The sequence below is a fragment of the Scheffersomyces coipomensis genome (genome assembly GCF_036884675.1).
Source record: "Scheffersomyces coipomensis strain NRRL Y-17651 chromosome Unknown DFJ63scaffold_2, whole genome shotgun sequence".
Lineage (NCBI taxonomy): Eukaryota > Fungi > Ascomycota > Pichiomycetes > Serinales > Debaryomycetaceae > Scheffersomyces > Scheffersomyces coipomensis.
The window spans coordinates 540,054-564,244 of record NW_027042893.1 but is presented as its reverse complement, the minus strand read 5'-3'; the positions used below and the strand labels follow the sequence as shown (position 1 = coordinate 564,244).

The 24,191-nt window shown below is 31.8% G+C and overlaps 12 protein-coding genes across 12 annotated transcripts; 9 read left to right on the top strand and 3 right to left on the bottom strand. All coding sequences in view use genetic code 12, as the record gives it.

Moving 5' to 3' along the window:
- Positions 1-600: 600 nt before the first annotated feature.
- On the top strand, positions 601-3,927 carry ZCF27 (Zcf27p; the record flags this gene model as incomplete). The annotated part of the gene is made up of 2 exons (XM_064904822.1): positions 601-983; positions 1,278-3,927. 2 exons carry the CDS (start codon positions 601-603, stop codon positions 3,925-3,927), a joined length of 3,033 nt encoding a protein of 1,010 aa, XP_064763425.1.
- A 378-nt stretch (positions 3,928-4,305) lies between these two features.
- HAP3 (Hap3p) lies at positions 4,306-4,714 on the top strand (the record flags this gene model as incomplete). The annotated part of the gene is made up of 2 exons (XM_064904765.1): positions 4,306-4,396; positions 4,476-4,714. Coding segments are annotated over 2 exons (330 nt in total), but the record flags the coding sequence as incomplete, so codon positions are not given.
- A 1,012-nt stretch (positions 4,715-5,726) lies between these two features.
- Positions 5,727-8,325, top strand: BEM1 (phosphatidylinositol-3-phosphate-binding protein). The gene has a single exon (XM_064908993.1). The coding sequence runs from the start codon at positions 6,181-6,183 to the stop codon at positions 8,110-8,112; it is 1,932 nt and encodes a 643-aa protein (XP_064763423.1). The 5' UTR covers positions 5,727-6,180; the 3' UTR covers positions 8,113-8,325.
- A 946-nt stretch (positions 8,326-9,271) lies between these two features.
- On the top strand, positions 9,272-11,280 carry DFJ63DRAFT_317457 (uncharacterized protein). Its single transcript, XM_064906829.1, has one exon. The coding sequence runs from the start codon at positions 9,333-9,335 to the stop codon at positions 11,112-11,114; it is 1,782 nt and encodes a 593-aa protein (XP_064763422.1). The 5' UTR covers positions 9,272-9,332; the 3' UTR covers positions 11,115-11,280.
- DFJ63DRAFT_317456 (uncharacterized protein) lies at positions 11,230-12,284 on the top strand. Its single transcript, XM_064906828.1, has one exon. It carries the CDS (start codon positions 11,511-11,513, stop codon positions 12,186-12,188), a length of 678 nt encoding a protein of 225 aa, XP_064763421.1. The 5' UTR covers positions 11,230-11,510; the 3' UTR covers positions 12,189-12,284.
- On the bottom strand, positions 12,285-14,152 carry PWP1 (rRNA-processing protein). Its single transcript, XM_064906827.1, has one exon. The coding sequence runs from the start codon at positions 14,044-14,046 to the stop codon at positions 12,334-12,336; it is 1,713 nt and encodes a 570-aa protein (XP_064763420.1). The 5' UTR covers positions 14,047-14,152; the 3' UTR covers positions 12,285-12,333.
- On the bottom strand, positions 14,100-15,681 carry NMT1 (glycylpeptide N-tetradecanoyltransferase). The gene has a single exon (XM_064908992.1). It carries the CDS (start codon positions 15,578-15,580, stop codon positions 14,237-14,239), a length of 1,344 nt encoding a protein of 447 aa, XP_064763419.1. The 5' UTR covers positions 15,581-15,681; the 3' UTR covers positions 14,100-14,236.
- On the top strand, positions 15,682-17,292 carry DFJ63DRAFT_60335 (uncharacterized protein). Its single transcript, XM_064908991.1, has one exon. The coding sequence runs from the start codon at positions 15,783-15,785 to the stop codon at positions 16,962-16,964; it is 1,182 nt and encodes a 393-aa protein (XP_064763418.1). The 5' UTR covers positions 15,682-15,782; the 3' UTR covers positions 16,965-17,292.
- A 1-nt stretch (position 17,293) lies between these two features.
- Positions 17,294-18,625, top strand: DFJ63DRAFT_311409 (SCF ubiquitin ligase complex subunit; the record flags this gene model as incomplete). Its single annotated transcript, XM_064905749.1, has 1 exon — positions 17,294-18,625. One exon carries the CDS (start codon positions 17,294-17,296, stop codon positions 18,623-18,625), a length of 1,332 nt encoding a protein of 443 aa, XP_064763417.1.
- A 298-nt stretch (positions 18,626-18,923) lies between these two features.
- Positions 18,924-21,572, top strand: NIP1 (translation initiation factor eIF3 subunit c; the record flags this gene model as incomplete). The annotated part of the gene is made up of 2 exons (XM_064904847.1): positions 18,924-21,324; positions 21,454-21,572. The coding sequence occupies 2 exons, from the start codon at positions 18,924-18,926 to the stop codon at positions 21,570-21,572; spliced, it is 2,520 nt and encodes an 839-aa protein (XP_064763416.1).
- A 222-nt stretch (positions 21,573-21,794) lies between these two features.
- On the top strand, positions 21,795-23,183 carry DFJ63DRAFT_60332 (uncharacterized protein). The gene has a single exon (XM_064908990.1). The coding sequence runs from the start codon at positions 21,978-21,980 to the stop codon at positions 23,133-23,135; it is 1,158 nt and encodes a 385-aa protein (XP_064763415.1). The 5' UTR covers positions 21,795-21,977; the 3' UTR covers positions 23,136-23,183.
- Positions 23,184-23,227: 44 nt separating this feature from the next.
- Positions 23,228-24,034, bottom strand: DFJ63DRAFT_333702 (NADP(+)-dependent dehydrogenase; the record flags this gene model as incomplete). The annotated part of the gene is made up of 1 exon (XM_064907895.1): positions 23,228-24,034. One exon carries the CDS (start codon positions 24,032-24,034, stop codon positions 23,228-23,230), a length of 807 nt encoding a protein of 268 aa, XP_064763414.1.
- Between the last annotated feature and the right edge of the window lie 157 nt (positions 24,035-24,191).

The window sequence follows — 24,191 nt, the reverse complement described above, 5'->3', positions numbered from 1 at the left end:
ATTATTTAAAGGTGATGCGTTCTTCTACTTCTGCTTCTGTCTGAAATGGAAACACAAAACGAGACATTTTTTTTTTTTTTTTTTTTTTTTGGTGTGTGTGTGTGACTTTTTAGATTACACCTTTCTAAAGCACAACAAAATAAATTCAAGACTTTTCTTTTAAAAAAGGCAGCATTTACTTCAGAATCATTCATCATAATCCATTTACAACATCCATCGAAAACAGGATTGAAGAGCTTAGAAACTGACTGTTCAGCAATCATACCAACTGATCTATCCATTAGCTTATCATCTTCCACGCCTCTTGTTTGCTGCCTCTCTTTCCCTCATTTCCGCAGCCCCATAAAATTAGATTGATTGCACTTTTCTATTATAAAACGATAAAAGGGCCTCGAATTCATCCATTTATTCATACCAACTAAATAAATCCATGACTTATATCGATCATCAGCTTCTGTTCATCATCTGATTTGCAATCTAATCTATCCCTTTCATCATTACGTTGTTTGTTTATTCATTCATTTATTTATTTATTAGCTTGTTCGTATTTAACTACACAAAAATTTCTATAGAAAGTATCATAACTCATCCATTAATCAAATGCAAAATATAGTTAAAAATGAATTGGATGAGAATTCAAAGTATCGTCAACAAGGTCAACCTCAACAATTACAACAATTACAACAAAACCAACAAACTCAATTAACTACTCCTCCCCAACAAAGTACAACATCGTCAACTTCATCTCTACCGCAACAACAAGGAACTCCCCAACAGCAACAGCAACAGCAACAGCAACAACCACTGCAACCTCAAATATCTTCACAACCAGTACCACCCCAACAACAGCAGCAACAGCAGTATAATCCTTACTATCAAAATTATTATCAACCTCAACCTCCATTACCTGCATCTCAACCCTCCTACTATAATCCTGTTCATCCTCCACCACCTCCAGGAGTACAACAACAAACTCAACCTCAGTCACAACAACAAATCCCCAATCATTATCAATATGCTCCACAAGCAATGCAACAGCTGCGACTGCAACAACAACAACAACAACAACAACAACAACCACCTCCACCAACTGCTCCTTACCAACCTATATATCAACAGCAACAACCACCTGTACCCCAACAAGCTCCAGTACCACATCAACACTTACAACAACAACAAATACCACCTAACTTACAACCACAATTGGGTCCTCTACCTATACCGGGACAACCCGCACCAATAGAAGTTGAACATATGGGATCTCAACCAAGAAAAAGAACAGCATCAGGCTCCTTAGCTCCACCACGCTCTGCAGCTGCATTTCCAAGAAAAAGAGCTTTAACTGCGTGCGATACTTGTCGTTTAAAGAAAATCAAATGTGATAATGTAAGACCACGATGTGGATCTTGTGTGAAGAATGGCAACTTGAATTGTCATTATAGAACTGACGATCAGCAAAAGGATGTATCTACATTTGATCCTGCTTCTATTAATATCATTGGTAAATTAGATGTCATATTAAGAGATTTAAAAGATATTAAAAAACATTCTGGAATAACCGAATCATCATCCCAAGATGATCCAATTTTAGGGGATGGGAAAATAAGACCTCAAAGAGCATCTGATTTTAAATTTGATGATTGTTTTTGGGATATGTCACTTACATCTATATTAAAATGGAATTCATTTCGACAATATACTGGTGAAACGTCTGAAGAAATTGGCCTAGTTATAAATCAATTGGTTAAAGATTACAATACTGATGATGTAGGACCTTTTAGAAAGGCAACTTTATTTGAAAGATTAGAATTAGCTAAAAATCTTGAAGTGTTAATCCGAGAAAACTTATCTGCTATTATAAATTCATTCTTTGTCAATTGTTATACCAAAACTCCAATCTTGGATACTTTGGAAATCTTTGAACTGTTGGAAATTTTCAAATGTTTAATGAGTTACGATCCATCAATCACTCTAGTGAAATTATTAGAAGATTATGAACCTAATACTCCTAGTGATCAAATCCCTGAATTTGTCATTGATGCTTTAAAAGCTGCTAATCTTGAAGATACTCCATATCGTAGATTGGCATATAAAACATTATGTGAATCAATTCCATTATTTTTAACTATTTGTGCCTTAGGTATAATCTCCACCAGTATTCAATTGGAAAATTTATCTAAATTCAATTCATCAACTGAAGAAAAGGAAAGTACCATACTTGGATCATTATCAAGTGAATCAACGTTTAATAAAGTACCTTTAACTTTACCTCGTGATAGATCTCAAATTGCATTTTTATTAATTAATTATGCTCAATTTTTAGATAGTGCATTCCCAGATTCTATTAAACAAAGCTCATTAGTGGCGGTTGAATTCAATTTATTATTAAGTCAATATTATTTATATATTATGTGTCCTGTTAAAGCATATCGATTTATATCGATTGCATGTCATAATATGATGTATTTCTTAACCATGAGAAATATCAATAATACTTATTCATCACCATCATTAGATTCCAATAAACGAGAAATGATTGATCGATTATTTTGGACATGTTTGAAATTAGAATGTGAATTAAGAGTTGAATTATCTCCTTATGTACCTTTATCCGGTATAACCCAAGTGATTCCTCCTACTTCATTTCCTAAGATTCCTGATCCAATGACATTGGAAATAAGAGAAGCTCATAGTGAAGCATGTTTGAAATTAGCTAATAAACATGATGATGAAAAGACATGGTATTATTTTTTAACTGAAATTGCAGTTCGAAAAGTTGATAATAAAATGTTTGATGAGATTTATTCATTTGAAAATACATTAAAGAAAACTTGGGATCAAGAAGCTTTTTCGAATGAATCAGTATGGATTTTATTCATCAAATATTTAAATCAATATAATGGGATTATAAATTCTTTAAATCCTCAAATTCGTACTTTTGTATTACAAGAAGTTAACGTGGATCAAATTCATCGTAGAATGAAAAAGAAATATGAAAAGAAACATGCTAGAGTTGCTATTGAAACTGATATTTTCGATAGTTTAGATGATTTTTTAATTGATGATGATTTATTATTAAGAGCTCAATCTGAATCAATTATGTTTATTAAAACGAGAATTATAAGTTCTAAATTATTATTATTCCGTCCTTTGGTTTATTTATTATTAGAGGATAAAATCCCATTTGTGGAATTATTAGAAGCAGCCATGGCAGTGGTAAGTACATTAAATGCCAATTCATCATTAAATACTTTAAATTCAGTGGAATCACCCGATTCAATGGGATCAAATTCCAACCCATTAACTGGTACGTCTGATCCATCTGATATTGATATGGAATTGGATTATTTTAATTTAGTCAATGCTCCATTATTTTATCAGAAACAACATCCTGATGAAGATTTTTCTAATATCATTGAATATATTCCCGTTAAGAATTCTTCATCAGATGAAAATAATCCTAATAACAATGGTAATAATACCGATACTGAAGAATCTCCGGAAGATTCATTTAGATTGAAAAGTTTACCATTAGCAAGATCAAGAATCCTTAGAATCTTCATTCAAAATTTAATATCAATTCCTAAATTGAATATTCCTAAATTAGGATCTCATAGACATCCTGGATCATGGTATTATTTACGGAATTTATTTTCAGGAAATGTGCTTCAATTTTTAATTTATAAAAAGATTCATGAAATGATTCAACGAGCCATGATGGATGATAATTTCAAGCTTTATATAAGTCAACTGCCTGATATTGGATCTCCAAATGATATTTTCAATATGCTTGATATAATCTTATCTCGAGAAGGAATCGTGGCAGCGTTTGAACATTCATTGATTATATTCAGTTATTGGAAGGATGAATCCAAAGATTGTCAAGTTTATTATGATTACATTAAGAAACTCTTAGATAAATTGTAACCCTCCCCAAACAGACATCACATACACAGACACTTTCTCTATCACGTACTATAGAACAAGTATGTATAATTATCTGTAAAAACCTTATAATAAATGTATTATTATTAATTAATTTTCAACCTTAGTTTTCCTTTTATGGAGAATTTAAATCGGGTTTCTTTTTTTGCAATCATTATCCGTTTTAAGAGTAAAGCCGCACCGTTACATTCTTTAATTTTCTGTGAGGAAGTTCAAGTCCGATATCGCATTGGTATCGTTGATGATGATATACTGAATGTGACATTGATATAGAAATATAAATAATATATATCTACTCTTATTTCATTCTGTTGAAGTGACAAGTGATATTATAGATTAGATATATATTGATTGTTAATAATGGGTGAGGGTTTACTTCCAGTCGATCAAGATTGGCATAATTGTGATTATGAAATTAAAGAACAAGATCGGTATTTACCCATTGCAAATGGTAAGTCTCTCTTCATTCTAGTTAACTACTGCTTATCCAAAAGTACTTCAATTTTACTAACTGAATCGTTTATTTCTAGTGGCAAGAGTCATGAAAAAAGCTTTACCGGATCATGCCAAACTTTCTAAAGAATCAAAGGAATGTATACAAGAATGTGTTTCCGAATTCATATCATTTATAACTAGTCAAGCTGTTGATAAATGTGGGTTAGAGAAGAGGAAAACTATCAATGGGGAAGATATCTTATGGGCCATGTATTCACTTGGATTTGAGAATTATTCTGAGACTTTAAAGATTTATTTAACTAAATATCGACAATTTGAACAGATTGAACTAGAGAAGAAACCAGTTAAAAAGAGACAAAGAAGAAGAACCAAACCTAAACCAGTTATAGTAAAAGAAGAGGAGGATGGTTTAGAAGATGAAGAAGATGAAGAAGAGGAAGAAGAAGAAGACATCAGAACAGGAAATCTGGAACCTTTTGATAGTGATATAGATTTCAATGGAGAAGATATTGATGATGAAGATGATAACGATCAAAGTAATAGTGAGACTAATCCTGATATCTCACCCAGGACGATTATAGAACGGAATAAACCAAATCAGGATGCAGTGGAGAGTCTTTACAATTTCAATTTCGATTCCACTAATAGTGACAATACAAGACATTATATACTGAATGCTACCACTAATACTACTACTACTACAACAACCTTTATTCCTGGTAATAGTGCTATTAATATGATCCCAACTAGTACAACCGCCAGTCAACAAGATGATATTTTACAACAATATTTAATAGATGGATCCAGTAGATCCAACAGTAACAATGAAGAAGAATTAAGTAATTATCATCAATATATCAATAAAGTTTAAACCATAGTCCAAGGGCTTAAAACTGAGGCTAACTTTAAGTAATTAATTTGGCAATTATTCCCAATTAGGCAATCATCCATATAAAAAATACGCGATTTTGTGGATCGAAAATGTATGTAATTTAAGAAAGGAAAAATAGGGTTAAATTAGAATGTAAAAGGAGGTATTTAATAAGTTGCAATGCTAATTAATCCTAGTTGTTATAGTTATGGTTAGTTAATAGAAATTTGAAATTGGTAAAAAATTATTTATTATTTATAATTTGAAAGAGTTAAATAGTGTAAGGGATAGCCCAAATTTTATGTACCTAAGATGCTTGAAGTACTGAATGTTGATACTAAATAATAAATAATTTATTATGAGACACTGTAGTAATGTACCTACCTCACATTGTATCATAAAATAATAATATTAACTACGACAATAACACATTTGCCTCAACTACATTGAACAACAACTAACAACTAACTAACTAAATCAAACGGCATCTAAATTGGAACAATGAAACTGAAACTGAAAATAAAAAAAAAAAATTTCTGAAGTTTGAGCGCGACACGTAAAAAAAGTAGCCATGATTATATACAGGAACGCCAATCACGCAGGATTGGACTGGAACTTTCTTTGAGTTTGAAAGAATGAACCTTTTACGACTCAACACATATTACAATCTATCATCTATCATCGCTCATCATCATCATCATCATTGGTCATTGGATCTACAGACGTCATCAAGGTCATCACACCCATCATCAACTGCTGCATCAAAATCCAATTACATCGGACAAAACCCCAAGCTTATCTCATCTATTCCCATACACATCTCTTCAGTTTTGTTTCGGTCTCCACTGTTGTGTCAATTACTACCACATTCCCTTCGTCCATCCATCTCATAATTCATTGTTTCCAAGATGATGAAAAGTTTCAGAAGAAGTAAGAGGCAATCTTCAAATTCTACTGCATCTTCTCCTAAGCATTCCATAACAAGAGTTACATCCATTGGCGCTGCCGATGTAAGTGATGTTTTACAATCTCCAAAAAAAGTTATAAAAGCATTATATGATTATCAACCTCAAGGTCCTGGAGAATTGAAATTCTCCAAGGGGGATTTCTTTCATGTATTAAGTGATTCAGTAGATGATACTACTGATGGTAATAGTACTGATAATTCTAATGCTTGGTATGAAGCTACCAATCCAGTAACTCATGTAAAAGGTATGGTACCTGTTAGTTATTTCGAAGTATTTAATAGATCAAGACCAGTGGCTCAAGATACTGCCATAAGCCAAGGCTTGACTGGTAATGATATTCAAAATCATAATCTTCAAAATCAAAATCAAAATGCATATCCTACATCTCCAACTCAATTATCTCGTTCAAATCAAAGAAATTCAAGTCAAACCCTTTATGCGATTGTACTTTATGAATTCATTGCTGAAAGAGAAGATGAATTAAATATATACCCCGGAGAAAATTTAATAATTTGTGCTCATCATGAATTTGAATGGTTTATTGCTAAACCAATAAATCGTTTAGGAGGTCCTGGTTTAGTACCAGTTACATATGTTAAAATCATTGATTTATTGAATCCAAATGCTCAAAATCCCGATCTTAATCCTTCAAATCAAGATGATATCACTCGTACCATTAATGATTTTAAAATCCCCACTGTTGAACAATGGAAAGATTCAAATGCAAAATATCAAGCTTCAACCATTCCACTTGGTTCAATTTCATCAACTAATCAAACTCCTCCTGTTTCTTCTAATAGTCAATTCTTTGAAAAAGATCATAATAATAATGGTAATGGCAATGGATATGGATCTAATAGATCTTCATTAAGTTCTTCAGGTACTGTTATTCTTGAAGCGGGTGTTGATTCTTATCAATTAGATCATGGTAGATATCAATATCTTATTACTGCCAAACTTTCAAATGGTAAGATAAGGCAATTATACAGATATTATCAAGATTTCTATGATTTACAAGTTAAATTATTAGAATTATTTCCTTATGAAGCAGGTAAAATTGAAAATTCAAAACGTATTATTCCATCTATACCGGGTCCATTAATTAACGTTAATGATAATATTTCAAAATTAAGACGAGAAAAATTGGATTATTATTTACGAAATTTAATTGCATTACCAAATCATATATCGAGATCTGAAGAAGTTTTACTTTTATTTGAAGTATTGGATAATGGGTTCGATAAAGAATTGATAACCAGTGATGGTGGAACTAATCTTAAAAGATCATCAAAACCAATAAGTCAACAATCGAATTATCATCATGAAAGATTATCAGAATATTCATCTTATCCTAATAATGTATCAAATTCAAGAAATTCATATACTCCTCCTACCGAATCTAGATCAAGATCTTCAAGTACCCATTTGATAGGTGATACCACCGCAAAATCAATACCACCATCAACCCAACAACCACAAACACAAGCACAACAAGTTCCATCCCAATCCCAATACCAATCCCAATCTCAAGCACAAGCACCAAAGGTTAAGGTGAAATTCTATTTCGATGAAGATATATTTGTATTGTTATTGCCAACGAATCTTCGCTTACAAGATTTAAAAACCAAATTATTCAAACGTTTGGAATTAGAAAAGAATAATAATATTGAAAGTGGTCAAGAATTTACTCCATCTGATGTTCAATTATTCTTAAAGAATGATTATGATGATTTCGTAAATGAAAATAATATTGTGAATGAAGATTTCAATGCCATTCAAAAATCTAAATTGAAAGAATTCGAAGTGGATGATGATTACAAGTTCCATGGTATTTTATTCGATAAATGTAAATTGGTTATCCTTGTATCATGATCCATTCGTTGATTACTTTCAATTATCACCATTACTAGTATTTTTTAATCTTTTGCAGTATATAGTTCATATATGTGTATGTATTCTTTTAATATGCAATTTCAAGTCGATTTGCATTGGGCAGTGTAACTAACAAGGCATAAATTTTATAAAAAGTAAAGATCTAATAGACATTAAACTTTTAACAACCTCCTATCCCCCATAAACTCCTTCCAAGTTTTGCAATTTAAATAATCATTGATCTCCACCTGCGATTTCCTGATTTGATTTTCTTAGAAAGTTTTTGTGTGTTATTTTTATTGAGACAGATAACTTTGAATCCCATCATCAAAATATTTAACCATCCAATCTTTCAACCCCCTTAGCACACTTGCAACCTGTGGCGACCATTGTTTGTCAAACTAGGCATTGATACTATCTGAGTCATGTCTAATGTTGATAAGCTGAATCCAAACCAAGGGTTTTACGGTAGGATATTTAGCCTTGCACGAGGGCTTTATTCTGGTATAAATCATGAAACAAACAATGATAATGGGAAGGTTATACCCATTGATAAATCTCCAATTCAAAAGAGAGATAAAGTAAGATCACCTATAGTGATAAATAAAGTCACCGCAAGGAAGTCACCTATCATTAGGAAACGAATACAGAGAAAGAAACGATCCATACTAGCAAAACATTCACGTCTAACCCCTTCCAAAAAGCAACAGATCATAACATCATCAATTGAGAAAACAACTCCTAAACAAACTCAACCTCCTCCAGTTAAAAAGGTAGTTCCTAAGAAGAGCCAACCACTACCAAAGAAAAATGTGCTTGCTGCAATACTGGATAATGGAAATACAACCTTAAATGATGTGGAAATGGATGATGTGCCTAAAGATAATGGAAATGATATACTAGAAGAGGTGGATATGGACGAACTGTTAATAGAGGATGAAGTTAAGGGAAATGGAAATAATATTCTTCAAGAAGTGGAGATGGAGCTAGCGTGGAAACATGATGAATCTGATGTTGATAAAGATGAAGAATCAGAAGAACCTGAAGATAATAATAAACTTTCTTCTCTATTTGTGCAAGAAGAAGATGAAGTAGATGATGACGAAGAAGACGAGAAAGAGGAAGAGAATAACGATGAAGAAGAAGAAGAAGAAGAAGAAGAAGAAGAAGAAGAAGAAGAAGACAAAGATGCCGACGAAGATATTCCATATGATAAAGAAATGATAGATAATGATGGGCAGGTTGAACTAGAAGATGATGAAATACCTGAAGAGGTAACTTTCGATGATTTTGAAATATCTGCCAAGATAAGAAGTAGACTATCGAAGAGAAAAGCTCCTATAATCACAACCTCAAATAATTCGTCGGTTGAACATAGTAATTCATTAGATTTCAATTCTTCCAATAATTCAATTGTCAGATCACCAACTGCACTGATTGAAATTGTATCTTTAATTTCGGAATCTGATGAAACAGAAGACTCCCAAAACACACCTAATGATATCACTATTCAACCGGTAGAAGAAATTGACATACCACAGACTAGATCGAGTATAAGACATCTAATGAGATTGAAAATGCAATCCGAGAATGCTCGCTCAAATTCAAGATCACCAACGGAATTCAATTCATTTTCATACTCGGACTCTCCTTCAATACTGATGCCGTCATTATCTCCTGGAACACAGTCACCTTCGTCAAGAAATAATATAAATAACAATGGTAATGGAAAAGCAAAACGAAAAGTTAGGAGTTCCAACTTCAGTCCATTTATACCAAATCAACGAACTACAATGAAGGATCTTGAACAAATGTTGGCTTCAAATGATACTGAAAATATTTCTGAATCAATAAAGGATTCTGATCCAATCGAAGAATCATCTCAAGAAAATAAAATAAGTACTCCAAGTCCAACCATTCGATCAAGACCATTTTCTTCACAAACTCGACCACGAGGACAAGTTACGATAGACGATTATCGAAGCTTGAATAGACAAGACAATCCTCATTCTTATGTTCAACTAGAAAATACTTTAGAGTTAGTAAAGACTCCTCCCAGAAGGCTTCGTTCTAGTCAATCATATGCGGAGAATGTTATAGATTCACAAGGTACACCGGCCAAGCAGATTCTTTCGGGTCAATCAAATTATGGATCATTTTCAAATAGTAGTTCCAATAGAAGAGTTTCTATATCACAGAGTCTTTCTCCAGTTGGAACACGAAAAAATTCAGCATTCGAACCTCATGTAAATCGTGGATCTTTGGTAGGACTTGCAGGTGAGCTAACATTTGTTGATCCCGATGTTGATCAAGATAGATTTGATTCTGATTCATTACCATATCATCCATCAGAAGCTAGTCATATTAAGCAACTACCTAAGAAATTACCAAAAAAGAGAACATCATCTAGGTTAAAGAATAAATATAAAAAATCACATGTCAAGGTTACCAATAATTCAATTAGAGTATTTGAATCAGAAAGCGAGTCTGATAGTGAATACGATAGTCAATATGAAAGTGGAGATGAAAATAACGTTGACTACGGCAGTGACAATAATTCATCACCTTCGTATGATATGGGACTAGACGATAAAGATGACGACATAACCATTACAGGATCTGCTAAAGCTTCTTCTTTGGTGTCTTCTAATAGCTTCAACAGTAGAAACAAACCGCGTAACAAGTTTGTTAATATCAATGACGATGATGATGATGGCATAGTCAGCAGCGATGCGGCTGATTCTAATGGTGATTTTAATACTGATCTGAATTTTATGACTACTAAAATGGTGATGTTGCAGAAAGTTAATAAAAAGAGAAGAGATGCGAGAAAGAGAAAGAAAAATCGTTTATATAACAAAGAGAAGAACAAGAAGAATGGTAACAAATTGGCTAGTGAAGTTATTGTGCCTAATGATAATGACAATTCTAATCAACTGAAACCAAATCAAAACAGAAGGAGACATGATACAAAGATCACTGTCTCTAGTTTAATCGATTAAGCTACTTTAATCTTTTCATAGGATCGGCAGCATAATTTGATTGTGTTATACGAACTTGCTAACTAATTATAGTTCAAGCAAGTACGTTTTTCGATCTCAGCTAATTGAAAAGCTTAGCATATTCAAATTGTATAAATATAGATGTAATATATAATAATTGTGTACTAATAATAAATAATAAATAATAAATAAAATGTAAAAATATTTCAAAAATGTGTCAATTTTTTTTGCAGTTTTGGGGGACCGAATATACGGCTAGAGAAAAACTGTAAAAACTGTGGAATCTGAAAAAGGGAGGACGATATCGAAGATTGAAAATATTAGTAATATACACTATTTCATTATCTTTCAAAGACAAACCAGTTCATTTTAAGTCAATTGATTCATATATAAGCCATGACTATCTCACCAAAGTATTCCTTAACTCATTACTACTATTCTGCTAAATTCTTAGCTTCAGCAGCCACACCAGTTGCACCCCACGTTATTAATCTTTACTTAGATTATAATTGTCCATATAGTGGTAAGATCTTCTTCAAATTGAAAGATACTGTCATTCCAAACTTAGAAAAGAAGTATCCTAACAAGTTCCAATTTGTGTTTGTTAATGTTATTCAACCATGGCATCCAAATTCAGTGTTACTTAATGAATTCTCATTAGTAGCTGCTAGTCTCATCAGAGAGAAACAAGCTGAAAATTCCAATGCTTTATTCTGGGATCTTTCTGAAAGTATCTTTAAACATAAGGAAGAATTCTACGATACTGCTACTGTTAGTTTAAATCGTAATGAAATTTACGATTATATCTATCAAATTGTAGTTAAGGATGTTAAATTACCATTCACCAAGGATGAAATTTTATCTCAATTACAAATTCAACCTCAAACTGAATTAGCAAAACAAAGTAATTCTGGTAATGGTGCTACTGTTGATGTTAAATACTTTACTAGATACTTAAGAGGTGTTGGTGTTCATGTTACTCCAACTGTTAGTGTCAATGGTATCGTTAATGATTCTATTTCAAGTGGATCAGAACCTGAAAAATTATCTGAAATTTTCGCTAGTAGTTTATAAGCTTTTAAAATCTACGATTGATTGATCTTTTATAGTGTTGTGAAATGCAAAGTATAAGTTTTATTTTGGAAATATACAAGAGTTTATAAAGAGAGAGATTAATTAAATAACTAATATACACTGTAGAATGAAATAAAATTTAGGATTATTGTTCCATTCCATCTTCATCATCGGAATCTTCTTCATCATCTAAACCACCTGCTTCAACAGTCATAACTTCTTCACGATTATCATTAGAAGTATACTTTCTAGCAATTCTTGATGCACGACCATTTTGTTTAGCTTCATTTCTAGCATGAATTTGTAATTGTTTTAATTCATCACGGAATGAATTTCTAACCGATGGATTTGAGAAAGTATCCCACATTTTTAAGGCTCCACTAACCCCACCAACAGTTAAATGACCAGCAACTTCAACATCACCAGCAAATGATGCAGTTAAAACATTACCAACTCCAAAATCACGAGATAAGACCATTGATGGACCACCTTTCTTTTCAGTAGTTGATTTCCAAAGTTTAACAACTTTTTCACCCATGGCACTAGTAGTTATCATACCTGGAATATGACTATTAGCATTTAATGATGATATACCAGCATCATGAGCATGTAAAGTCCAGAGTGGTTTTTCAAGTACTCTGACATCAAAACAATAGACATTACCATTATCAGTACCAGCATAAAATATTTCTGGAGTTGAATGATGACCCCAACTGACATTTTCAATTTCTTCACCAGATCCAACTTTATAATTCTTTGACATTTGAGAAGCATCAGAGATTCTGACATCTGATACAGCAGCAGTACCATCATAACCACCGGTTAATAAAATGGAAGCTTCTTGTGAATGCCATTGAGTTGATGAAACAGTTTTATTGGCATGAATGGTGTTTAATGATCTTACGGCAGTACCATTGTTTAAATCCCATAATTTAACAGTATGATCAGCTGAAGATGAGGCTAATACAGATCTATGAGTTTTATTATGAGCTAATGATAAAATAGCATCAGTATGATGAGTAGTGACATGTTTTGACTTTTTAGATTTCTTTTTGGATTTTTTAGTTATACCATTTTCAGTAGTGGCTGGTTCACCTAAAATTAAATCAGGAAATGCTTTATCTATATAATCTAAGTTCCAAATTTCAATTTGAGGATCAAAAGTACCAATGGCAGCAAAATTACCAATATTATTATTACTTTCTTCACTAACATTTTCTTGACCTGGTTTATAATTTATCCATTCAACACATAATGGGAAAGCTGGTAACATTATATCATGATGGACATACAAATTAGCTTCTCTTACTAAACCCTTAGCCACATCGGCATCAAGTTTATCTTCTTCTTCTTCATTACTTCCCTTTGGAGCACCAGCACCATCATCATAGACGTAAACATCTAAATATGAAATATCATCTTCAGTTCTGGTGGCCAATACTAAATTATCAGAAGGATATATTTGAGATTCTTTCTTTTCTTCTTGTTCATCGGTTTCATTAGGTAAGGTTAAATATGGATCATTTCCATCTTCATCAGTATGAATTTTAGCTTCATTTGGTAAACCAGGGAAAATAGTGACATCTTCTCCATCACTATCAGCTTCTTCATTATCATAATTTTCCAAATCGTATTCTTTAAGATCATCATCGATTTCGATTTGTTCTTTTAAGTTACTATTAGTTTCAGTTCCATTGGCTTCAGCTTCAGCTTGAGCTTCTTCCAAATCTTCCTTTGCATCATTTAATTCTAACTTCGCCATGGCAGTGATTCTTTCCATTTCTTCATCGTCCAATTCATATTTCTCTGGAAATTCAGAGGCAAACCCTCTTGGTACCCAAGCACTTGATGAAATCATTGTCTATTCCTTAGAACTTTAAAATGCTATATATCAACTACCATTTGGTTCAAAATAATTTTTGATTTTTGTTTTGTTAGAGATGAGCCAAAAAAAAAAAAAAAAACTGAAAAATTTACTGCGCGCTACCACAAAGTTACAAAAAAACAATTAGTATGGGGTATATATATTGATATTATATTAATTAAATCTAAAGTAACACTACACCTAAACCACTTGTTTTATCTTCAACCACTTCCTTCGTCTTAGGATCAATACCTCCATGGACTGGGAAAGTCTTATAATTGAATAAATAATAATTTAAGAATCCATCTCCGCTACCAAATTTAGCATCTTTAATGAAATATGAATTATCTTGTGAAGTTAAACAATTGAATACATCAACATTGAATTTCTTAGAAGTGATCAATGCATCAGTGATCAATGAGTTTAATCTTTCCTTATAGTTGTCCTTACCGGCTGAATCAGAAGCATAATAGAAAAGATAGGCGATTCCTAATTCATTATGTTGAGCATTATTTAATACTGTAAATGGTAATAAATAATAGGAAAAGAAATCAGTGATTTTACCATCTTTATTTTCAACCACATAAGTCTTTATAACATTTGATTTAGAACCATCTGATTTACCCCCTAAGATCCAATGTTCAAATTCATGTTTTTTAAACTGTTGAACTAATTCAAATCTAGTTTGGAATTTAATAAATAAATCAAAAACTTGATCTAAATCTTTTTGTTCAATTTCTCTTAACCCTGAAGTTTTGGTTTCATTAGGTAAAACATAATAAGCAATCATACCTGCTTTAGTTTGATTAGCAGGTAAATGAGAAAATCCTACATCATGAAGTTTTGACCAATTGATAGGACGATGGGTATAACGAGAAACAGCCAATGGAGATGGTAATACTACACCAGCAGTATATAAAGCTTGCCAAATATCTTCTTTATTAACTCTTCTAGTGATTTCTTTAATTAAAACCGGAGCCAATCTTTTATTTCTTAATTTTTTATGAATAACTAAGAAATTAATTTCCACACTTGGAATTACATTTCCTGAAGTATTAAGTTTTAAATCAGCTGGAATAGCAGAAATGAATGCAACTAATTTATTAGTATCTTTCACTCTAACACCGACATGCCAATTTTTTCTCCAACCTGGAGGTTTCAAAGCCCAATTAAAGAATTCATGAGTATATTTAAATCTAAAAGTACCATCTTGATCTTCCACATAATGTTCATATAAGAGTTGATAAACTTCATCCAATTCAACTTTATTTTCAATATCGATGGTACTCCATTCGAATTCCTTAAGTAAAGGTAAAGGAGTATTAGGAATATCATCAGGAGTCTTGGTAGTATCTATAGGACCTTCAGATACAATTTTTTCTTCTAAACTTGGTACTGGTTGAGTTTTCCAAAATTTATAATCCTTCATTTGTTTCTGTTCGGTTTCAGTCAAGGTTTCTCCCGTACTCAAGAGCTTCAATAACTCCTCAATCGACCTCTTAGGGGTCTTGTCTTCACCACTGGACATTATGGGGGTTGTGATTGAATCAGATCAGTTAGAGGTGTAATTATATAATTGAAACATGATTTCTGTCACTCAGTAATTTTTTTTATCGTTGGCCCAACGAACAAAAAATTGGCACAGTGAGAAATTTAGCCAGGGACGGGATTGAAAATATTTATATATAGAAACCCCAGATTTTATAACCCATATTGATTATATCGACACCATGGTATTAAAGAACTCAAAATGGGATAAGAAGGCGAAATACCTGTATATGAAGAAACATGGAATAAGTCTGAAACCGAAAAATCCAGTGACTGAAGAGGTCAAGAAGAAATGGTCAGGAAAACAGGTGAATGGAGGTAATGATAATAGAATTGAATTGAATGATTCAGATGAAGAGTATGATTCTGAAGTAGATGACGCGTTGCTTGAACATTTCTATCCATCTTTAGGTGAGGCCGAGCTTAGTAGAGATCAAAAGATAAAGATAAAGCAACAAATCATCAGTGATCTTGAACAACAAGAAGCAGAAGAAAGTGATGTCAAACCTGAAGATGAAAAGGAAGTTGAAATTGATGGGATATATCTTGGATCAGATGAGAATAAACATAAAGAAATGGCAACTAAAGATGAAACTCCTAAGTTTAATCTTGAAGACTTCATGGCTAATGCTGAACAACAACGAACTAAGAAGAATAGAAAGCTTTTAAATAATAAAGTATCAGATAATTTCCTTGAAGAGTATGGTTTATCAAGTTATAATGATCTTAATAGAAATAATAAAGATGATTATAATGATATGTATTATGCCAAGAGAGGGCAACGGAATTTGAATGAAGTTTCATCAAAAGAATTAGATGGATTTGTGATTGGAGAACAATCAATTGCTACCACCGGAAATGATATACGATCAAATAATAGAGAACAACAAGCCAAGATTAATATCAAGTACTTATCTCAAGAGGAGACTGATCAAGATAAAGAGAGAGCTGAAAAAGTTGAAAAGGAAAAACTATATAAAGAGATTAAACGAAAGTTTGACACATCAAAACCAATATCGAAGAGTAAAGTACTTGAGATAAATACACTTAATAATGATGATCATTTATCTTCCATAAATGCTAACTTGATAAACAATGCAGCCAAAGAAAAGACCAAGATATCCGATACTGATCTTGATGCTGATCTTGATTTTTTATTAGGGGGATCAGGATCCACTAATTCTAAACAATCTTCAAGTATTGAAACCACCACAAATAAAACTACTGATATAGATGCATTCTTATCTGATTTAACCATACAAGATAAGACCACGACCAATGATAACAACGATTCCACGAGTGTAAAACCACAACCCAAACATAAACCCAATGATTTAGACTTTTTAGATGAATTATTAGGGTAATTTATAGAGTAATATATATAATAATCTAAATTCAAGCTATTGTCGTAAACCTATGTCATAAAATTTGCATTCTCACTTTTTAGACATCACTTTTGCGACATAAACCGTTTAGTGTTTTTGTTTGACATCGAAAGAGATCTAAAACGGTGGTTGCCTAATTATTAATAAGCAATAGTAACGATAAACTATACCAATCAACTTTATACTACATGCATCAATATATATAGATACCCCTTGATACCAGCATACCAAATCCAGTTATCATATTCAATTCCTTAAAAAGAAACAGGTTATAGAAGTTAGGATTACAAGGAGGGATATATTTCATTATGAGTGGGGGAACAAAAGTGATAGATTCAAGTGGTTCATCCTCAGTATTGACTACTGATAATAAGGAACCAGTTAATGAATCACTTTCAGAACGTGATCATCAAGCCATAGCCCTATTTGAACAAGCGATTGAAAAGGAACAATCGGGACTGATGCAAGATGCAGTGGGACTTTATAGACAAGCATTTAAATTAAATGATAGAGTTGATTCATTATATCGAACAGAAAGAGTACCGTATGCTCTTAAGAAACTTAAAGAGGAACGAGGTAAGAATGTTAGAAGAGTTGATGAAGATCAAGTTAAAAAAATTGATGTGGATAAATTATTAGCTAGTTTTATTCATCATGATGCTATACCTTATGATCCAAATAATACTGAAGATGAAGATGGTATGACTATTAAATTTGTCAATCTTGGAATTGAAGAAACAGTTAAACAAGTTGAACCAGTATCTCCCTTGATTAATCTTCCGGATGATATTTGGTATCATATTATTGATATTATGATTTTAACAACTCCAGAATCATGGTTTAATTTTTCAATCACTTGTAAGAAACATGCTTATTTAGGACTTGGATCATCTCATAGTTGGAGAAAGATGTGTAATTTAGCATATAATAATCAAATCTATGAAGAAAATAAATTATATTTAAGTTCATTACCACTTGGTGCATCAATTGAAACCAGAGAATCATTACCAATTCCTACTGATCTTGTACAAATATTACCTCAATATAATAATTCATATAAACATATGCTTCGGGAAAGACCATTTGTTAAATTCTTAGGATGTTATATTAGTATAGTTAATTATTATATTGAAGGAGGTAGATCTGAATTTTCCAATAGTTGGGCTAATCCAGTTCGAAGTATGACATATTATAGATATATTCGATTTTATCCTGATGGAACCTGTGTTAAAGTATTGACTGCTTTAGAACCTAATAAAGTAGTCCCTTATTTACTGAAGAAGAATAAAAATCTCGCCAATACTATTTTAGATACTGCTGTTAATGCTAATACTACAAGTTATCAAATTAAAGAAGGTCAAAGAATTTATCATGGGACATGGACGGTATCAGTTGAAGGAGAAATCCATATAACTATTGATAATGGAGCTGTACCATATTATATATTCCATTACTTCTATGATATCAAACCATTAGGAGGGATCTTCAAACATAATAAATTAACATGGGGAAGATATTATGCTATTAGAAAGAAGATGGGACCTGAAGATGAAAGAGAAGGAGAAGTTGTAACCTTCCCATTAAAGAATGAAAAGCCATTTAAATTCCTGAGAGTAAAGAGTTACAAACTAGATAATTAGTCGCCCTATATACATATATACTATCTAAGTCTATGAGAAGTTTATGATAAATTTGCAACTATACCGTCTCTCTTTGTATACTACTTTGTAAGACCAGTAATTTTGAGAACACATGAGAGTAAATCTGTGTCTGACTCAGAGTGAAATTTTTTTTTTCTATACAAAATCAGAAGCTCTAACAAAAAAAAAATTGCATCGTTCAAAAAGAAGTTGTTGGAAAATTCTGATTGAACGTGTTGCCAAACTTAAGTTTAAACAGTATCTATTAGATCATCCATATAGTAAACGAGAATCCATCATGTCCCGTTTCTTTGTGTCTGGCTATAACTCAGATTCAACCTCTGAAGAAGAGGATTTATTGACTTCTGATGAAGAAGAATTACTTTCTTCTTCTCAAGAAGAAGATAATGATGAATCCAGTGATTCAGAATTTGGTAATGATTCTGATGATTCTGATTCTGATGATTCTGATTCTGATGTTCGTCCTACTGGTCCAGCTTATTTCTTAAAGAAGAGCTTTTTAAAAGGATCTCGTGATGATGATTCTGATTCCGATTCGGATGAAGGTAAAAGAGTGGTTAAATCTGCTAAAGATAAATTATTAGATGATATGGAAGAATCGATTGAAACTATTAATGTTAATAAAAGAACCAACAATTGGACTGTGGTATTGAATGAAATTGATAAATTACAACGTTATGTGGTTAGAACTAAACAACAAAGTATTGCTATTCCAAACTTTTATATTAAATGTTTAGCAAGTTTAGAAGAATATATGAATGAAACCAATGAAAATGAAAAATCAGAAAAATCCTTAAATGCTACTGAATCAAAATCTTTTAATGCTGCTAGAATAAAACTTAGAAAACAAATTAAAGATGTTCAAACCAGATATGATTTCTATCGTGAACAACCAGATTTATTTGAAAGAGAAGAATCAGTTGATATTATTCCTTCTAATGGTAATGAACAAAGTGCTGAGTATACTGCAGTGGGTGGAAGAGCCATGGGTCCTGTGTTTGCTGCTTTAAAACAAATTATTGAATCAAGAGGTAAGAAAAATATTGATAAATTTGAACAAATTCAAACTTTAGATCAATTATTAAGTACTAATTTAGAAAAAGGTAGTGCTTTTGAATTAATCGCTATATATCAAATCTTATTATCCATTAGATTTGATGCTTCTGCTAATCAAAATTTCATGCCTGTTGATGAATGGAAAAAGAATGAAGATGATCTTAATGCTTTATTAGATGTTTTATATGCTAATATTGATAAATATCAATTATCAGAATTAGGTTCTACTACTGATGAAATTGATATTGAACCTGAAGCCAGAGCTGATGGGGTTAAAGTTATCTTTGGTTCCGTCACTTCTTTAATTGATAGATTAGATGATGAATTCACTAGATCTTTACAAAATACTGATCCTCATTCTATTGAATACGTTGAAAGATTAAAGGATGAATCAAGTATTTACAAATTAATCGTCAGAGGTCAATCATATATTGAATTAATTACTCCAGAAGATATTAGACCATCATCTGAACAACTTGCTAGAATCACTTTAAGAAGATTAGAACATATCTATTATAAACCAAATCAATTAATTACTGCCAATGAAGCTGAAGCTTGGAAAGGTATTGATATTGATTCAGCCCTTGTTTCAAAGAATGCTACTCCAAATGAACTTATTGAAGGTATAAATACTTTCTTACATAACCATTCCAATTCAATTTATGGTAAACATAGTTTATTAAATACTATTTACTATTATGCTGTTAATAATCAATATAATCAAGCTAGAGAATTATTTTTATCATCTCAATTATATGGATCAATTAATCATGCTGAATCTACTTTACAAGTTCAATATAATAGAGCTATTGTTCAATTAGGTTTAAGTGCCTTTAGATCAGGAGCTATTGAAGAATCTCATAAAATTTTAAATGAAATTGTTAATTCTCAAAGATCAAAAGAATTATTAGGTCAAGGTTTTAATTCAAAATATCCAAATCAAGCCACTACTGCTGAAAGACAAAAATTATTACCATTCCATCAACATATTAATTTAGAATTATTGGAATGTGTTTATATGACCAGTTCATTATTAATTGAAATCCCAGCTTTAGCCCAAGCTTCTAATTCTGCTAAAGATTCTAAACGTAAAGCTTCTATTAAATCATTCAAATCCAAATTAGAATTCCATGATAGACAATTTTTCACTGGTCCACCAGAAAGTATTAAAGATCATATAGTTCATGCATCTATAGCATTACAAAAGGGAGATTGGTCAAAAGCATATCAATTATTATCTGGTATTAAGATTTGGAAATTATTCCCTGATAATGATGAATTATTAGCTATGTTAAAGAGTCAATTACAAGTTGAAGGTTTAAGAACTTATATTTTCACTTATAAAGCTGTTTATACTAAATTATCCATTGCTAAATTATCTAAAGTTTTTAATCTTGTTAATGAAAAGATTTATGAAATTTTAGAAAAAATGATTGAATCAAATGAAATTGGGGGTAGTTTTGATGAAACTAAAATATTTATTAACTTTACTAGTAATGAACCTCAAAGATCAAGATTACAAGAATTAGCTATTGTTATGAATGAAAAAGTTGGTTTATTAACTGAAAAGAATGAAAAGACTGCTTCAAATGGTTATGGTAAGAAACAAAACCAACCACAAGGTCAACAAAACAATCAAAATAACAATCAAAACAATAACCAAAATCAAAACCAACAAGGTCAACAACAACAAAATAACCAAACTCAAGGACAACAAGGTCAACAACAACAACAAAATAATCAATCCCAAGGTCAACAACAACAAGGCCAACAACAAGGTCAACAAAATCAAAGAGAATCCGAAGAAAACAATAGATTCAGGTACGCCAACGTTAATTCTAACAATGATGAATTCCAAGCCGCCGTTTAAATCTAAATCCTTCAACACCCCTTTTCATTTCAAAACCTTTTATATTTGTAAATTATTTTAATTTCTTGCATATCATATCTCATCTTCCCTCCCCCTCTGCTTCCCCTTTCTTTTCTTGATTCTACAAGGTATACAAACACTCCTCATATACATTTGTCATATCTATAGGTTTTGTACATATATAGCTAATAGAAATATCAATAAAAGAAACATAGTATTTAAGAATAATAGTTAACTTTGTAAAAAAAAAGAAATTCGCAGCCCCATCTAAAAATAAAAAAAAATTTGATTGTGAAATATCAGAAGTCATTACAGACCATATAACTAATCAACCTTTCACCCACAAACCACCCACCCAACACTATACATACCACCACATATACAATAGATAACAACACAACCAAGATGACAGACGGTCAAAAACCAAAGATATTAAAAGTTTCAGCCTTATGTCAATTATGTCATGCTAGAAAAGCGGTGATGAAAAGACCCAAGAATTCCCAAAAGCTATGTAAGGAATGTTTTTATAATGTGTTTGAAACTGAAATCCATAATACCATCACTAATGCTCATTTATTCGCTCCCGGTGATAAAGTTGCTATTGGTGCATCAGGAGGGAAGGATTCAACTGTGTTGGCATCGATTTTAAAGACTTTGAATGAACGTTATAACTATGGCTTGGAATTAGTGTTATTATCGATCGATGAAGGGATTAAAGGATATCGTGATGATTCCTTAGCTACGGTTAAGAGAAATCAAGTTCAATATAAAATGCCATTGGAAATCATATCGTATAAGGATTTATATGATTGGACCATGGATGAGATTGTATCTTGTGCTGGGATAAGATCATCGTGTACTTATTGTGGTGTATTAAGAAGACAAGCATTAGATCGTGGAGCTGCAAAATTAGGCATAAACCATGTGGTTACCGGTCATAATGCTGATGATATGGCGGAAACTGTTTTAATGAATTTATTAAGAGGAGATGTAGCAAGATTAGAAAAAAGTTGTACAATTTTAACTCAATCAAGTGGATCACCTATTAAAAGATCAAAACCATTTAAATATACTTATCAAAAGGAAATTGTATTGTATGCCCATTATAAGAAGTTGGATTATTTCTCAACTGAATGTACATATGCACCAGAAGCATTCAGAGGTACAGCTAGAGAATTATTAAAATCATTAGAAGCAGTAAGACCATCATGTATAATGGATATTATCTATAGTGGAGAACATTTAGTATTGGCTCCTAAGAAAAAGAAAGTCACTACTCAATATAAGAACAAGAAGAAGATTATGGAACACCAAGATGATCAAAGTCAAGAAGTTGAAATTAATGCCGATGGATCAGTGGTATTAAAAGCTAAGAAGAAAGAAGAATTGAAAGATGGCAATACATGTGAGAAATGTGGATATTTATCATCGAATAAAATATGTAAGGCATGTATGTTATTAGCTGGGTTAGAAATGAATCGACCAAAAGTTAATATCGATAATAATGTGGCAGTTGATGGAGCTGCCAAACTTACAAAGACATTAGAACAATTAAGTTTTTAGAGGGAAAGAATATATATAGAGTATTTATAATCGGAGGTAATAGAAAATAAATTATTTATTTATTCATTTTTATTTATTTATCTGTAAAAAGGTTAAGATGATTTATAAACATGACTAGCAGAAGCTTGATGTTGAGGGAAGACCAAAGTTTCAGCAATGACGGTATTTTGTCTTCTTGAAACTCCAAATACAATCGATTCCGCAATATCTTCAGGACCTAAAGGTTGAGTACCTTTATAAACGGCATCAGCAGCATCAGAATCACCTTTGAATCTAACTAATGAAAATTCAGTTAAAACAGCACCAGGATCAACTTCCAAAACTCTAATCTTGGTATTAATTAATTCTTTTCTTAATGAATGACTAAAGAATTTAACAGCTGATTTAGTAGCACAATAAATAGCACCACCAGGATAAGGATCTCTACCAGCGATAGAACCAATATTAACAATATCACCTGAATCCTTAGCTTTAAAAATTGGTAAAACAGCTTGAGTAATATGAATCAAACCAAGTACATTAGTTTGAAACATTCCATCGATATCTTCATCTTCAATAGATCCTACATTGGCTTTACCTAATGCTTTCCCAGCATTATTGATTAAAACATCAATATCAGCGAATTCATGAGGTAAACTAGAAAGGAAAGGTTTGATAGATTCTTTGACGGTGACATCTAATTTAGCAGAATGGATTTTTATATCAGGATATTGTTTGATTAAAGATTCACTTAAACTAGTCAATCTATCGAATCTTCTGGCAGTTAAGATTAATTTGATTTTACCATTGGAAGCTTCAGCGAATTCTCGAGCGGTTGCTTCACCAATCCCGGATGATGCACCGGTGATTAAGATGATTTTGTTGGCTAATCTTTCAGCAGCTTTCTTACCAAATGACATGATGATGATGTTGACTGTTCAATTGGAAAGTATCGTGATATCAATTCAATTGAGTGAAGAAATGATGATGATTGGGATAATCCTTCATTTTGAAATTTCGTTTTTTTGACATATTTTTGGTGATAATAATTAATTTTTGGGGGATCATAAAAAAAAG